Below are 15,553 nucleotides of genomic sequence, written 5' to 3' on the forward strand. Positions count from 1 at the left end.
GAATTCTCATCTGCTATATCCTCCAATGGCTATGCAATAAATGTAATTGATATCTGGAGTCCCATGGTGACTGCATGTATGTGGCAGAAATTAAACCATTCTTTTTATTACATTGTGTGTGTGCATGCACACATACACATGTGTGTATACATGCCATAACACATGTGTGTGGTCAGAGGACAACCAATGGGAGTTATGTGTGTCCTAGGAACTGAGTTCAGGGAATCAGGCATGGCAGCAAAGCACCTTTAGTGCTGTGCCACCTCAATGGTCCTAAACTATTTGCAGTAGTAGGGCTAACCAATTTGGGATCTGAACAGAACCCTTGCAACCTGGAACTCTTTTGGAATGGAGAGGAGTATTTATTGTTTGTGTTAGGAGAACACATTGCACTTAATTTTTCCAAGATGTCTTCTGCTTCTTTTTAGAAGCCCAAGGTGTCCTCCTTCATCCTCCATCAACTAACTGATTTTACTGACATCTGTATCATACAGAGAACTGGCTTGTAGAACAATCAGGGTGGTAGATATTTCCACAAAGATGTGTCCTGAGTTACAACTAGGTTTTATGACCATTTTCAGCAGCACTTCTAGTAATACCATAAACCATAAACCTGAAGGGTCAGTCCTGGTTTGTGTTTTACTGCCTACTCTTTCCTGCAACTGGTACCTGTAGGTGGCCTATTGAGAGCTTGAAGGGCCACCGCAATCCAATAACTGATGTCAACTTCCATTCAACTGCCCTCCCCACCCGCAACTTGAAAGAAATGATGAGCTGTAGAGCTGGTGATATTTATCCATTTATTAAAATACTTTAAGAAGCAATTACTGTATTAATTTTGAGGCCTGGTATTCCATTTCATGGGGAGGGCTAAGAGGAATAAGCACACTTTGTGGATCTTTTCCTTCTGCGTTTTTTCTGTTATTCCATGACTATTCCAGCTTCCTCCCCTGACCAGACCCTGGCCCTGCTGCTTATTTGCAGAGCCATTGAGAAAAAACACAGAACACAGAAGAGAAAACAATGTATTAGCAATTAGCAGACAAATGCAACACCACAAACCATAAAGCCATTCAAGGTCCCTTAATCAATGGAAAAGTGTGAATGGGGTCTGATTTCTTTGGTAAAAGTTTCCATCTGTTAGACAACTAAAATCCTACTGTGTACTGAGGGAAGATGACGTTGACCCTCAAATTGTTTCTTCTCATCAACTTTCATTACATTGACAATATCCTCTTTATTCTTCCCTTGCCCTCTTGGGTGTAATAGCGGGCCTTAATGGATAGTTGTTGACCTCCTATAATATTGGTGCCAGAAGTGGTTGCTGGCAACTTAATCCTATTCATATATTTTTCCTTCCCTACTGTTCTTCTGGTCAATTAATTAGCCACTCAATCAATTCTACAGACAGTGCTACCAAAGATACAACCAAACCCCAGAGCTTTGATTCTTAACGATTTCTGTACATAACTGTGGTGGATACTTGGTGTCTGGTCTCACCACCTGAGCAACTGTATGACTTCAAATAGTTAACAATGAAATCCTGAAAGGAGTCCATGTTCTCAGGGCCTAAGGCAACTCCAGAGAGAAAGGAGAGAGAAAGAGAGAAAGAGAGGAGAGAGAGGGAGGGAGGGAGAGAGGGAGGGGGGGGGGAGGAGATCCCTTCTTGCTTTGTAGATGTGTGAACGAGTTCTTAGCATGCCATCTTCCTTTTTCAGGAAACAATTGGTAACTAAGCAATCTAGATGATATCTGGAACATTCCAACAAGCCATGCTTTCTCTTTAGCGTTTCAATTTTGCTCCACATTTGGTTCTAGTCCCCATCCTACGGGTGTCATTCGATAGCATTCTAACTCAGGTGGGAGGACAGGGAAAATGAGAGGGAATTCAGATGGTAGAACAGAGCAACAGCAGCATTACAGTACACAAAGACCCACAGTACTTCAGCAAAATAAGCAGAGATGGGCTCCTATTACAGTTGACTATCATTTGTGATAAAAGTAATTACAAGACATAGCCCTGCTTAGTCGCTACCAAGATAAGGCTACTGTTTCCTACAATTTCCTTCTGTCTCCTTAAATTTGCTTTATTTATAAATGATCCATTTTGGAGAAGACTCTTCAGAGAAAATTTAACATGGTTCCCAACTTTGTGAGTGTGCGTGCAGGTATTAGTTCTGCAGCCAAGGAGGAACAATGACCTTGGTGGCTTGATCTATTGCCTCCTCCTGGGAATAAAGAGAAGAGAAAACCAAAGACACTGCAACAGCACACTCCCCTCAAATACACACACTGTCAACAGTACGCATTCTGATATTTAAGTTTGAAACGTTTTCTGTCATCTTTTCCCATTGAATTTCTTCTCTAGTTGTAGAACTAGGACATTTTTGTTTGGCACAGCTATCAGACAGTTTGGGGACTACCCCATTGTTAGTCTCTTTTTCTCACCCTCAAAGAGGTGGAACACAGGCAGCTGGTTTAAGTGGGTTAGGCTGGTGGTGTTCTAGAAAGTTGAGAACCAGTGATCGGAGTCTGGATTGTGCACCTCAGTGAACCAGCCATTGGACTGAGTCAGATAATTGAGCACGCTAAGTTTGGCTGAGCAGTGAGAAGAGGGCAGTTTTCTGGATTTTTCTTGGTAAGTGGGTAGGGACACATAAAAAAAAAAAGGAACGACTTGAGGGTGAAGATGAGGGGCAGACCAGAGACATTATCTCTGAGCAGTGGACTTTCGTGAGATCTACCTGACTGACATTGTATATTTTTAAACAATGGAGCAATTTAGGCCTACAATGCTTTCCTGAAAAACTTGGAAGCAGAACAGTGAGGAAGCAGAGGTTTTTAGCCTTTGTTTTTCCCAGATCCATGTTCTTTCCGGTCACCCTGACTGCCCCTCTTACACTAAGGGGGAAAGAGGTCAAGATATAAGATTTGAGGGTAATTTGAGGAATGACCCAACAGCCTATCCAATAGCTGCAGGCCCAGATTAAGCTTATGGGGAAAGGGCATGGGCTGTGGTTTGGTTATCAGCTAGGCCCTAACTTAGACATCTAAAAGGGAGAGCTCTTTATCATCTTTTTTTTCCTGGGGGAAGAGGGCAATACAGCTTGGGCAGTTGCTGATATAGAGCCAAGAGAAACAGAGCTAAATGGCAGCATGCCAGCTTGGCCCCTTCTGCAGGGCATTGGTGTTTTTGTTCCCTCTGTGGCCTGGCTCAGAATTTTAAGTGGGTGTCAGAATTAGCTGGGCTAGAAGTAGACCCCAGTTACTTCTAAGACACTGGAAAAATGCACCAAAAGATTAGAAGCTCTACCAAGAACTAGGGCAGTTGGTAGAGTTGTATATGTGTGTAGAGTAATAGGGATGAGGAGGGATTCCTGGGTTATCACAATAAGTTAGAGGGTCACGTAGAGGTCGAGTTGTATTTTCAGTTCTTAAAAATATATATGTATATATATGTACATCTTTATGTCTCTGTATATAATCTATACTGCAGCACAGCGGCAAAACATTTAGTTAAAAAATCCAGCGAGAATGCAGGCAAGCACTCCATGGAGACATGCAGGCTAGAATCAAGGCAAAAGTACAGGAGCCTGTATGGTTGCCATGAGGGGTGAGTTCCAACCAGTGGGCCCACCTAGCCATGAAAGCACCACCTGGACATGTGCAAAGACATACGTGTACACATGGAAAAACACAAAGAGTTTATGGGGAGAGAGAGAGAGAGAAGTAGAAGAAAGTGGAGGAAAGGGGGAGAGGGAAGGAAAACAGAAGGAGGAGGAAGATTAGGGAGGAAGAGAAGAAGGAGGAGAGGAAGAGGAGGAGGAGGAGGGGGAGGAGGAGAAAGAAGAAGAAGAAGAGGGAGAAGAAGAAATAATGAGAGGAGAGAGGTGAGGTGGAAAGGAGAGGAGAAAGTGGAGGAGAGTCCTATATCTACAAGGAAAGATTTACATGATCATTGTAACAGACAAGTGGACAAACCCCCAGGACCTTGTCTCATCTTCTTGAGCCAACTAGGAGTCATCTTTTGAAATTTCACATTTCAATTGGCAGGGATTGGAGGATAAAGATAACCAAGCCTGAATGCCCTGCCCCTCATCATCTTTCTGAGTCACTCACTCGTGTATTCCTTGGTGTCAACAGCTTCTCTTGCAAGTAAAAGAAACCCATTCTAATACTCCCTAAAGAGATGCACTCCCATACATTCTTATAGATCCCAGGCCATTCATAAAGAGTCTGTCCCCAAGAAACACTGTAGTTGCCCAAGGTACACAAGGAGAAGGAGAACTGAACAAGACAACTCGGAACAAGAATCTTTGGCCAACAAGAAAAATGTAACCCTCTAAGGAGATCTGATTAAGTCCAGGGAAAATATATTAGTATAAGGATTTGGAGGGTCTTTCCTGGTGGTGCTCATGTTTGTTCTTAAGTAATTGAGTTCAGCCTTTATTGAGGTTTGGAGAGTTTCAGTAGAATTCTGTGTTAAGAGTTCTCCTTCCAGCTTTCAAGGACTACAGTTGAGAACTTGAAGGTGTTGGAGAGTCATCAGATTTTGCTCCATTACCTCGGCGTCTGCGACGCCAGAATTTGCCTTCAGAGCGAAAAAAAAAAGTATAGAAATAATAAAGTTAGTATTTGCCAGATGCTTAACTATCCAATCCCCAGAGAAGGCAGAGTGGCTGGAGATAGACTAGCTTGATCCTACTGTACCAACCATCTCTGTATCATAGAGAAAGCCACCAGAGACCATACAAACTAAATGCAAATAGGATTAATTCATAGAACCTGATCATCTCCCGCAACCACTATGGACTCAATCTGAGTCTACAAAAATACTTATAAACATTAGAGATTTCCAAATGTCAGATTCTTAAGGAATCAAACCAGTTGGACCATACCCAAGGAAAAAACAGTTAGATACAAAATATTTTCTTTTGGCGTCTGTAAATTCTTTATTTGTTAAAACAAAACAAACTGCTGTCCTCTCATCCTGTTTTTTCATGTGGGCTAATGCTATATCTTTGAAGCTTCTCCATGTTACCTGAGCCTCAAATTTAGAAGAGACCATTGGGCATCTCACTTGGGACAACTAAAACCTTCAGTAGAGTCTTCTTTTGAGACTCAGTCACATTTCAACAGTACTTTAGACAAATTATAAGGAAGAACTGTATTAAAAACAAAATGTGTATGGTTTGAGTTTTATGTAACCAGGGACTCTATATATCAAGGAGAAGGGATTTTGATAGGGAAATGAACCTGCCTCCAACCCTTAGGAATAGGTCAAACAGTAAAGTATCTGTCTGATTGCAGTTCCTTTTGGCCCATATAGCCCGCACAGCACCATTGCTGCACAGGTTACCAGTCAGTAACCTATTATTCTCTAAATTACTTGTAATCACCTAATATTGACTTCCTCCTGGCTTCTCCCTTTACCCCATGCCCAGGAACATTTCTGAGGGCACTTTCAGGTCTCTTAGAGGTATCCAAGCTGTTGGTCATGACCCCTAGGATCATGGAAAAAGACTTACCAAGAAAGCCAGGGAGTCTTTGGCTTGATTTAGGCTTTCCTTTCTCCTCTCGTTTCTTCCTCCCCAGCTTGGGGAATCTAAATTTCAACCGGTGACTTAGGCTGCTCGTGTCAGAAGAGTGTTCCTGGGAAACCACAGCGAGAACAAGGTCAAAATGTTAGGTGACAATCTGAAATAATTCCTATAGACTCTTTAAAGTGGAGGACAAAGATGGTTAGAGAAAGTAGGTTCAGGTGGGAGAGTCACTCCTACTCACTCGTCACTTACCTTAATAAAGACAATGAGCTTTAGCAAGGGCTCACTCTATGCCAAGGACCTTGCTAGAGATATTGATAATGCTCCTTATATACTCCTCAAGGCATCCCAGAAAAATGGCTACTATCATTCCTCGATTAGAAATGAGGCAAACGGCTCAGAGTTGGGGGAGGCTATGCAAGCAGGAGGAGGGGAAGGGGGAGTGGAAACAAAGAAAGCTGCACATTTTTTAAAGTTTGTTGAAAAGAAAAAAAAAAAAAAACAACAAAGGCTTAAAGGCTAAGCCTTTTAGGTGAGGATCCTGAGAATTGCTAGGGGTCACTGTTGCATTTATGGCATTTCTTTATAAACTAGAAAAATATATTCCATGTTTCACAGCCAACTACTCTCATATAGGGAAGATGTTGCCTCAGAGGCAACCTGTTTGCCTGTAGCAGATGATTTTAGAAACAAATTTCTTAATTTTGGTTGTGAGCCTAGCCTTTCACAGCTGAGCCAGCTCTCCAGTGCATATGCACATTTCTTTTTTTAAAATATATTTTATTAATTCATTCATATTACATCTCAATGGTTATCCCATCCCTTGTATCCTCCCATTCTTCCCTCCCTCCCGCTTTCCCTTTACTCCCCTCCCCTATGACTGTGACTGAGGGGGATCTCTTCCCCCTGTATATGTTCATAGGGTATCAAGTCTCTTCTTGGTAGCCTGTTATCCTTCCTCTGAGTGCCACCAGGCCTCCCCCTCCAGGGGACGTGGTCAAATATGAGGCACCAGAGTTCGTGACATGCACATTTCTTAACTTTGAATATAAGTTCTTTGTTGTGCAGACCGCAGGGGCTCTGTCATGCCAGCTCATCTTCCTACTCACATCTTGTTTCTGTAAAAGCATTCTTGTTTTACTTTTGTCCCTAGCAAAATGATTCATAGGTTGATTTAGGGCCAGGAAATCTAGCCAGACACACTACAAGAGGTTTGGGGATAACCTCCCTCTCGGGATTAAGTTATAGGCCCAGTCCCTTCCATCAAAAGAGCGAAAAGCCATCTTCCTCCTCTTCCTGCACTAACGGCCATTGGTCCCTTTTTTTCTCTAGTGCCCCTCCCTGTTGGATATCCAACCTTCAGAACTGCCTTCTGTAAACAACTTCAGGAAAGAGCACAGAACCTTGCCCTCAGCTACAACCTTGAAAAGCCCAATAAATAACTGAATGTTGCCCTGCTTTGTCCCAGGGGAGTGGGGCAGAGTCATCTGTAATCTAAAGGTAAGGGTGTTGAGTGTCCACAACATCTCCTTGGCTGATGTTCCTTCTACTCCCTTTCTGTGGGGCTTTACTTCCCTAGAAAAACTGGAGCTCAGAAAGGAGATTTTTGTCCTAGGTGAGGAAGACTCACATATAAATTGGGACCCCCCAGGGTATAGGCTGAATTTCTCATTCCTCTCGAAGTTCAGCCAGTTTGCTTAGCTTAGGAGCTTAATAGGAGATAGCCGAGCCAGGTAATAATGGAACAGAGAGTGGGAATTTGCTTGGCTTCTTGTCCAACAGTATGTTTTCTCTTCCCAGAGTGCAACTGATAAAAACATGAAGTACACAGGGCCTTGTAATATAACCAGCAAAGACATACACAAAAATTGTTAGACATTATAAGACTGGTTCTCAACCTTCCTAATGCTGTGACCCTTTAACATGCTGCTCATGTTATGGCACCCTTCCCTACAACCATAAAATTATCTTCATCGCTACTTTATAACTGTAGCTTTGCTACTGTTGTGAATTGTAACATAATTATCTGTGTTTTCCAATGGTCTTTGGAGGTTGTGAGCCACAGGTTGAGAACCTCTGTTTGAAAACCCCGATTTGCGTATGATTTTCCTTCTGAAATGGCAGCCTTACTGCACTAGTCTAAACATGCCTATCTATATGACTTGCTGACATGTCTACAACCGGCATTTGGAGTCAGAAGATAGCTCTGAGGAGGCACACAGGGATTCTAAACTTTGAAATGAATGCTTTTATGGTGGAAAACTTTTGAGACAATTACACTCAGATCCCAAAGGGAGTATTTTGCCTTGTTTAAGTGGCCATCTTTGGGATACTTGGTTTATGAAATTAATAGGAAAGTTTCCAGTCATAGAAAAGTACTCAAAGTAGTCCAAAACTGACAGCATTGCTGAGACTATATTATATCTGTTGCAATGTTTGATTTTCCCTTCAGGGCACATATTGACTGGGAGAGGCAATGGAGGTAAGATGGCAGCAGCAGGAGATGTATTTGGAAGATTTAATTACTTATATGGCCTAGGTATCAATAATTTATTTATAACAGTTGCCTGTAAAGTACTAGTGTGGCTATGCCAGTATGTATCAGATAAGGTTTAGTTCTGGCAGCAGACACTGGGCAGAAAGCGTTTCTAACCTAGTAAGCAAAGAGATCTTCCTTATTCTTTCTTGCTTTAGAATGGGCCTTCTTTCTGGTTCTTTTTCCATGGTCACCTACTTGTTCATGTTGGCTGCTTTGCTCTGTGCATTTATGATGAGAATATAGGGAGGAGGCTGCTTCATTAATGCTGAAGTTAAAGTTGCACTGGGCTTCTGTTACACCCCCATCCCATGTCCTGGCCGCACACTGTGAGACCTCACACCAAGGGAAAATTCCCACCTCCCAGGTTACGCACCTCTGGAAGAAGGACTTGACTCAGCCAGTCAATGGCCAGTATCTTCCTCAACTCCGTATTCATGGCATCCAGGGCAGTTTGCAGTATGGCCTCATCGTTAGCATCTCTCAACTGGCACAGACAGGGAGAACAGTAAGTGGCTGAGAGATCATGAGGGTGACATACTGTAGCTCACCTTGGCCAAGAGATCATAAGGGTGACAAGCTGTAGCTTTAGACAGCTCTCTTCTTTCTCAATGAGAAGAGCCATGACATAGGTGGTTGAGGTCTCCCTGGAGCTGAGCATGCTCACAGTTTCCCAAGGGAAGGAAGTCTCTCCAGGATGAACTGGCATTGAGATTTCCCTTTTAGCTTAATGTCTAGAACAAGCCTTACCAGCTTCCACCTAAGTAACGGCTATTACTATGTTCTGAGCATAGCGTGTATAGCAGGTACTTTGAATACACGATTTCACTTAGTCTTCCCAATAACCCTACAAAGTATGATCATTCTCATTTCATGGTTGAGAAAGCATAAATCAGAGACGTTTAGTGTTCAAGATCACACAGCTAGACAGAACCTATGTAACTTAGTAGGTGACCTTTCATAGAGTACTGGTCCACAAAGAGTAAGTATACAACACATTCAGGTGCTACCTCAGCAGCAACAAGAGGCCAGCCTCCCCTATTTACTGATGGTTGACCTGAGAATGACATTGCATTCAGAATTCCAGTTGTGATTGTCCAAAGCTAAAACATCCCAGGCCTTGGACTCAGCGAATGGAATGACGTGGTCTGAGTGCTTTAGCCATTCTGCTTCTGAGGCAGTGTGACAATTAGATATGTACCCGAAAGAGGTAGTGGGTATTCTTGCCATCTTAACTCAGAAGCTCTTCTTCAAATTAAACTTTAATTAGGTCCAAAGCAAGCACAGGCCTTTCTTCAAGGACAACATCCAAGTTGGATAGTTATGAGCAGTTGTCTCATCAGAGTCCATTCACCTTGTGCCCATGCCTGGGCACCCCATTATGAGAAACATGTAACTAATGTAATCCTCAGAGTCATAGTCCATCCTCTGTAGCACTTTTAAAGCTCATCGTTTGAGCCACAACCATGTACCGGGTACTTCCTGGCACTTAAGTCTGTTACAATAGTCTGTTGCTTGTGTAAATCCTCAAAACAAACTGTAGTAGGGATTACAATGCAAAGAGGTACAGTTAGAGTCATTACTGTGTTCCCCTTAAAAGATATGTTTAAGGTCCCCAGTACTTCAGAATGTGTCCTTATGTGAAATTATAGTTACTGCGTTTGTAATTCACTGATAATTTAAGGTCCTATGAGACAAGGCAGGCCTTAATCCATTCTATCAATGGCCCTGGCAGAATACGGCCATATGAAGACAGAGATGTTGAAGATGGAAACCAAGATGAGAGTGATGCACTTATAAAACAAGAATCAACCACAAGCACAACCACAAGCACAACCACAACCACAAGCACAACCACAACCACAACCACAATGCCAGGAAATGGCCAGAAGCTAGGAAAGAACAAAGAAAGTTTCCCCTAGGGTTTTTTAGAGGGATCACGGATCTGCTGACATTTTGGGTTTGAATGTTGACGTTTCCAGAATGATGAGATAGTACTATTCTGTTATTTAAAGTCATATAACACTTTGTACTTAGTCATGGCAACCTTATTTACTGCTAATTTCTTCATGGAGAAGGTGACATTTAAAAACTTTCGATAAAAGCATCTATGAAGACTTCTCTCTTTTCACGCGGAGCTCTATCAGGTATAATGAGAACACCTTGCATCTGGTTGAGCTAGGACCAGAAACCATTGACCAAAGAGAGACTTTCATCCAAAATATGATAGTCCCTATAAATTAGCATAACACATACAACAGCATATTCAGGTGACAAATACTGGATGACAGCAAGAATCATCAGGCAAGCCTCTACTTACAATGATCACCCGTTTCTAGTACCGAGGAACGAAATAGAGACAGTGGCCATATTCAAAAGAGCTCTTTTTCCCTCCCACACCCCAAGCCCCTGCACTCACCAAGTGTTCATCCAGGAAAGCTTTGGTGTCATTGTAGAGCCCTTTAAGACTAAATGTGACATCTACTGCATCAGCTCTGCTTAGAGTCTGAGAGGAGAAGAAAGGAAGAGGATGGACGGGAAGGGACAAGACAGAGGACCTGGTTAGTAAGCGTACAGATGGCTACTCTCAGGGAAGGTGGGAACACACTAGTAGGATCTGGCTGTACGTGGAGAAGTAATAAGAAAAATAGAGCACAGCTGGTATAGCATGAGCACTAACCAATCAGAATCAACACCAACTGTCAACGGATACAGCTCTGTTGGTGTACCCTGCAAAAGGACATGATATGGCTTAGCATTGGTGTCATTGATTAGGTGCAGTGGGTAACAGGAAACTAGGATATTTGCCAACCAGAGGGTAAATTTCAGGAGACTTGTAACTAGGGCAAAACTACCTTTCCCATGGCAGGTGGAAATAAGTCTAACTGTACATATCTCTTCTTGAAACCCATGACTTTTGGACCTCCTTCAACTAGGGGTCTGGCCTAAAAGAAACTTAACTCACATTTGAACATATCCTGATCCCATTTTATTTTTACCTATTAGTGAAGTTCTCTCTCCTCTCCCTCCCTCTTTCCCTCCCTCCCTCCCTCCTGCTCGGTCCCTTCCTCTCCTCCCCCTTCCTCCCCTTCTCTCTTGTGTGTACATGCATTAGAGAACACGTGTGTGTGTGTGTGTGTGTGTGTGTGTGTGTGTGTGTGTGTGTGTGTGTAAAGACCAGAGATGAATGTAAAGTGTATTTCTCAAGTGCTGTCCACTTTATAATTTTTGAGACTGGGGTCTGTCTGGATGTGGAACTCACTGACTTGGCTAGATTGGCTAGCTAGAAAGCCTCCAAGATCCCTCTGAGATCCTCCTATCTCTGCTGTTCAGTGCTGGGATTAAGATGTATGCTACCCTGCCTGACTGTTACTGTGGGTGCTAAGGATATAAACTGTTACTCATGCTTGCTTAGCAAGCACTGTCCCTCCTAATCCATGGCTCCAAACCCCTATCTACTCTCCCCAATCAGCCTCCTACCCTATCACTTGCATATGGTCCTTTTTTAATTTTTGCTTCTCTTTCTTTCCAACCCCCTGTCCTATAAAGTTTGGCTCTTTGATTTCATTGGCTTATTTTTTTCCCCCTTACCTCAATGGGAGTACAGGAAGCTGCACCGGCTTCATTTATACTGTCCTGGCTATAGAACACATCATTCAGTATGTTAGCACTGGCATTCACAGAATCCATGAGGACAGACACATGCTGGTGGACCTTGCTTAGGTCATTAAGTCTATAATAAAGCAAAGGCAGAAAAATGGGCTTATTGTGATGGATTTGTGGTGGAAGAAGGTGGTAGCTTGAGATAGGATAGAAATGAAAACCCTGGGCACTGGATTTGAACTCTATTTCCTCTTGCTATTTCTGTTCTTCAGTGGATATCCAGTGATACTGGAAAATGTTTTTATTCCTCTTTATGAATGTACCTTTATTCATCTTTGTTTAACTTGAATTTAGATATTGGGAACTTGAATAGGGTGAGAAACCAAACTAGAAGAGCACAGCTAACTCTTGCTGCAACTTCAAGGTCTTTCTGATAGTTAAAGGGCAAGAAGTAATCTTAAAATCTCATTCATATTTGTGCGTATGTTAACATACACACCAGTGTGTGTGTGTGTGTGTGTGTGTGTGTGTGTGTGTATGTGTGTGTGTGTTTCAGAGGACAAATTGTAGGAGTTGGTTTTCTCCTTATACCCCATGGGGACCTAAGGCTCAAACTCAGATGGCCAGGGTTGGTGATGAGTACCTTCACCCCATGAACCATTCTGCTGGCCCAGAGTAAACAGACTTATTCCTACTGGGTCTTAAAAAGCAGAGGGAAATAAAAATTCGTCTCTGACTCTAATGAGGAGTATGAAAACTGGCTTATTTCTAATGATAAAGAATTCTTGCATGGATTGCTAAGGCCCTAAGTTTCAGCACTTAGTGAGATTCCTCTCTGAGGCTAAGCTCCCCAGTAGTCAACAGACATCAACTGCAAGTCTCTCCCTATCCCTTTTTGTGTTTCCCAGTCTTGTTTTAAGTCCAGGCCTCTTACCTGCTAATGAGGTTTTCTGCAAGCCTAGCCAAGTGCTGCATCTGGGCATACTCCCTATCAGAGAGACTATCGTGCGATTCCTGGGTGTCCAGCTGGGGTGGTGGGACAGCTTGGATTTCAGTATGCTTACATTCCCAAGTTTTCATTGAGTTCTCAAAGTCCTAGAAATGAATATAGGGGAAATTGTAATGACTGCTGTAGCTATGAGAACACATGACAGATTTTTCTATGAGTATGAAATTTTGCTGGTAATATGAGCTATCAGTGGTAAAGGGGAGTGATGGCATCTCTATACATTTCATTATGCACATATTTATATACACCTCTGTCTTTTTAGACTGAGACATAGAAAATTTATTTTTCAATCCTGCTGTTTTTTTTTTTTTTTTTTACTAGCTGTGTGACTCTTAGAAGTTATTTAAGCTCTCAACATGGAAATGAGTGCATCTTCCTTATAAGATTCTTGGGGGAACGTATGTCAGGCAATACATGCAATGTGCCCAGCACAAAGTTGACACATTATTAGGTGAACATTCCCTCCCTTTCTATTGGTATTTTTATGCTCACAACTCAGAAGATAGCCTCCAAGCCCTGAACAGAAATGGGTGACATCAGTAAATGCAATATGGTAAGGAACCTTATAAGAGCCCCCCAAAAAGAACAAACTCAAAATTGGAACAGTTGTTGCAAGAGTCTATTTCTCCACCACCAAGGTCTATAGTTTTCTGTGCAGTGTAGGGTGGAGAACAACATTGTTGAAGGGGAGACAGTGTCTTGCCTTGTACCTGTTATTTGTCTTATGGAGCTTATTTACAAATGCAAGCTCTTAGGAGCCATTCAGTTCAATGAGTTTGGTGTGGTGATTAGAAGTATGCACTTCTATCATTCAAGATGCCTCATGCAAGGGGCATGCAGAGCTCCCCTTGGGGATTTCTTCTGGGCTAGAAACGAGATAGCTATGAATGGGGCTATGTAGGCATTCAAGCAGAACTTTTCTCTTACCCGATCTCTCATCAACATCTGGGCAGAATTCTTATATTTAATCTTGATAAGGCCTGGTTTCTGAATCCAGGCTTCCCCATCCACCTGCACAGGGATACCTTCTTGACCAAAAATAGTTATCATCACCTCATGACACTATCAAAAATGGAGAGAAAGAGAGAGAGAAAAAGGAAGAAAAATTAGGAAGCTACTATGGACTAACTTGTTATTGGGTCATAGTGTGAATGTATATTTGAAAAGACACTGGCAAAAGATATGGATCAGGTCGTACCAGGGAGGAGCATGTATTGCCTATGAGCTTTTAAAAAAAGATTTATTTATTTATTATTATGTATACAATGCTCTGCCTGTATGGACACTTGCATACCAGAAGAGGGAATCAGATCACTTCATAGATGGTTGTGAGCCACCACGTGGCTGCTGGGAATTGAACTCAGGACCTCTGGAAGAGCAGACAGTGCTCTTAACCACTGAGCCATCTCTCCAGCCCTGCCTATGAGCTTTTTGTTCCTATGATCCCTGCCACCTCTTCAACATCAATCACTACCTTATTACCGCCTAACAGATTGCCTACTTCTTCTACCCAGAGACTCTTATAAACAGGTAATTGCCAGGATTACCTTGAGTCCTTTGATTGTAGCTAGAAAATGTACCCCATGTTTGTATCCACCCAACCCTTGCTTACCTGGGCAATTCGATGATGATGCAGGTTGATGATACGAGACATAGCCATCTGCACAGAACCAAAGATTGCCACTACCTCCAGCTTCCCATCATCTATTGCAGGGGCCTCATATTCCTAGGGAGGAAGAACCATGTCACAATTCTTGCAAGAATGCATACGGTGTCTATGATAAAGAAATGTGCTCGAGGACCACTAGCACATGAAGAAGCAAGAAAACTATACTGAGCAAGAAAAATAAGGTAAGGAAGCCAAGCACGGAAAAGAGAATTGTGCTTGCAATATATCTGTGCTCTTTTGGTGATCACAACTCAGCCAGTATGTTCCCTGTCCAGTGCAGCATCATGAATCCCCAAGGCCAGTTCTATCGGTTTCATGGACTTCTTAAATGAACTGAGAGCACAGAGCTCATGAGATCTTTTTACTGACATACTGTCTTGGGATACAGAACATGGCCTCCTGGGTAATCTTCTGAGTATCTTTCAGGCCTTATTAATGGGAAAACCAAAACCCAGGTATCACTTGACATAATTCTGGGGTTCATATTTGATTCTTGTGCTTTGGAATGGCACCTGCTAATAAGGATCCCAAGCCTACTGTCTACTTTCCAATTCAGTCAGCCCAGATCTCTCTGAGACAACTGAGTAGAGTCCCACCCCGCTTCTCATCACACACTCACTGCAGTTGCTGTGTTGCCTCCCCAGAAGTTGACACCTCCAGCATAGCTGGTAATGTTGAGCACTACGATGCCTTGAAGGTTTGGCAAGGAGATGACTTCTCCATCACACTGAAAGAAAAGAGTAGCTCTTATCGCCTGGCTTTTCAGATACAGGGGTGAGGAAGGGCTTGGTGTTCTCTGCAGACTATCATTTTCTGGTCTATGAAATGGAAATAAAAATTCGTGCCTTGTCTCCATGGCAACGAGTGAAGCTCCCAGAAGTAAATTTGAGATGAACCAAATATAGTAGAAAGGTGATCTCTGATGTCACAGGATTTCCCTATTCCATGCCCAGGAATCATGCCCTTTTCTACTAACCTCCAGGTGTATTCGCTCTTCCAGTTTCCTGTAAGAGCGCTGTAGCAGTTCCTTGCTTCCCAGAAGTCCATACCATATTTTGTTCTTAAGGCGGCTACTACAGAGAGAGAAGAGTAGAAAAAGACAGTCAGAAGGTGAATCATATAAAGAAAGACTGGAAGGGCAAAACATTTTCTTTCTCAAATGTCTTTTTTGCTTTTAATATGATACTTTAATT

General features: G+C 42.5%; 1 protein-coding gene across 1 annotated transcript in view; it reads right to left on the bottom strand.

The window, feature by feature from the left end:
* Positions 1-4,504: 4,504 nt before the first annotated feature.
* Dgkk (diacylglycerol kinase kappa) overlaps positions 4,505-15,553 on the bottom strand; it is a 116,060-nt gene continuing 105,011 nt past the window's right edge. The window contains 10 exon segments of the mRNA XM_051141138.1: positions 4,505-4,591; positions 5,434-5,652; positions 8,456-8,566; positions 10,499-10,585; positions 11,671-11,812; positions 12,617-12,777; positions 13,619-13,753; positions 14,304-14,417; positions 14,980-15,087; positions 15,337-15,433. Coding sequence (XP_050997095.1) covers positions 4,505-4,591; positions 5,434-5,652; positions 8,456-8,566; positions 10,499-10,585; positions 11,671-11,812; positions 12,617-12,777; positions 13,619-13,753; positions 14,304-14,417; positions 14,980-15,087; positions 15,337-15,433 — 1,261 coding nt within the window.

This window comes from Acomys russatus, chromosome X, assembly GCF_903995435.1.
Source record: "Acomys russatus chromosome X, mAcoRus1.1, whole genome shotgun sequence".
Taxonomy (NCBI): domain Eukaryota; kingdom Metazoa; phylum Chordata; class Mammalia; order Rodentia; family Muridae; genus Acomys; species Acomys russatus.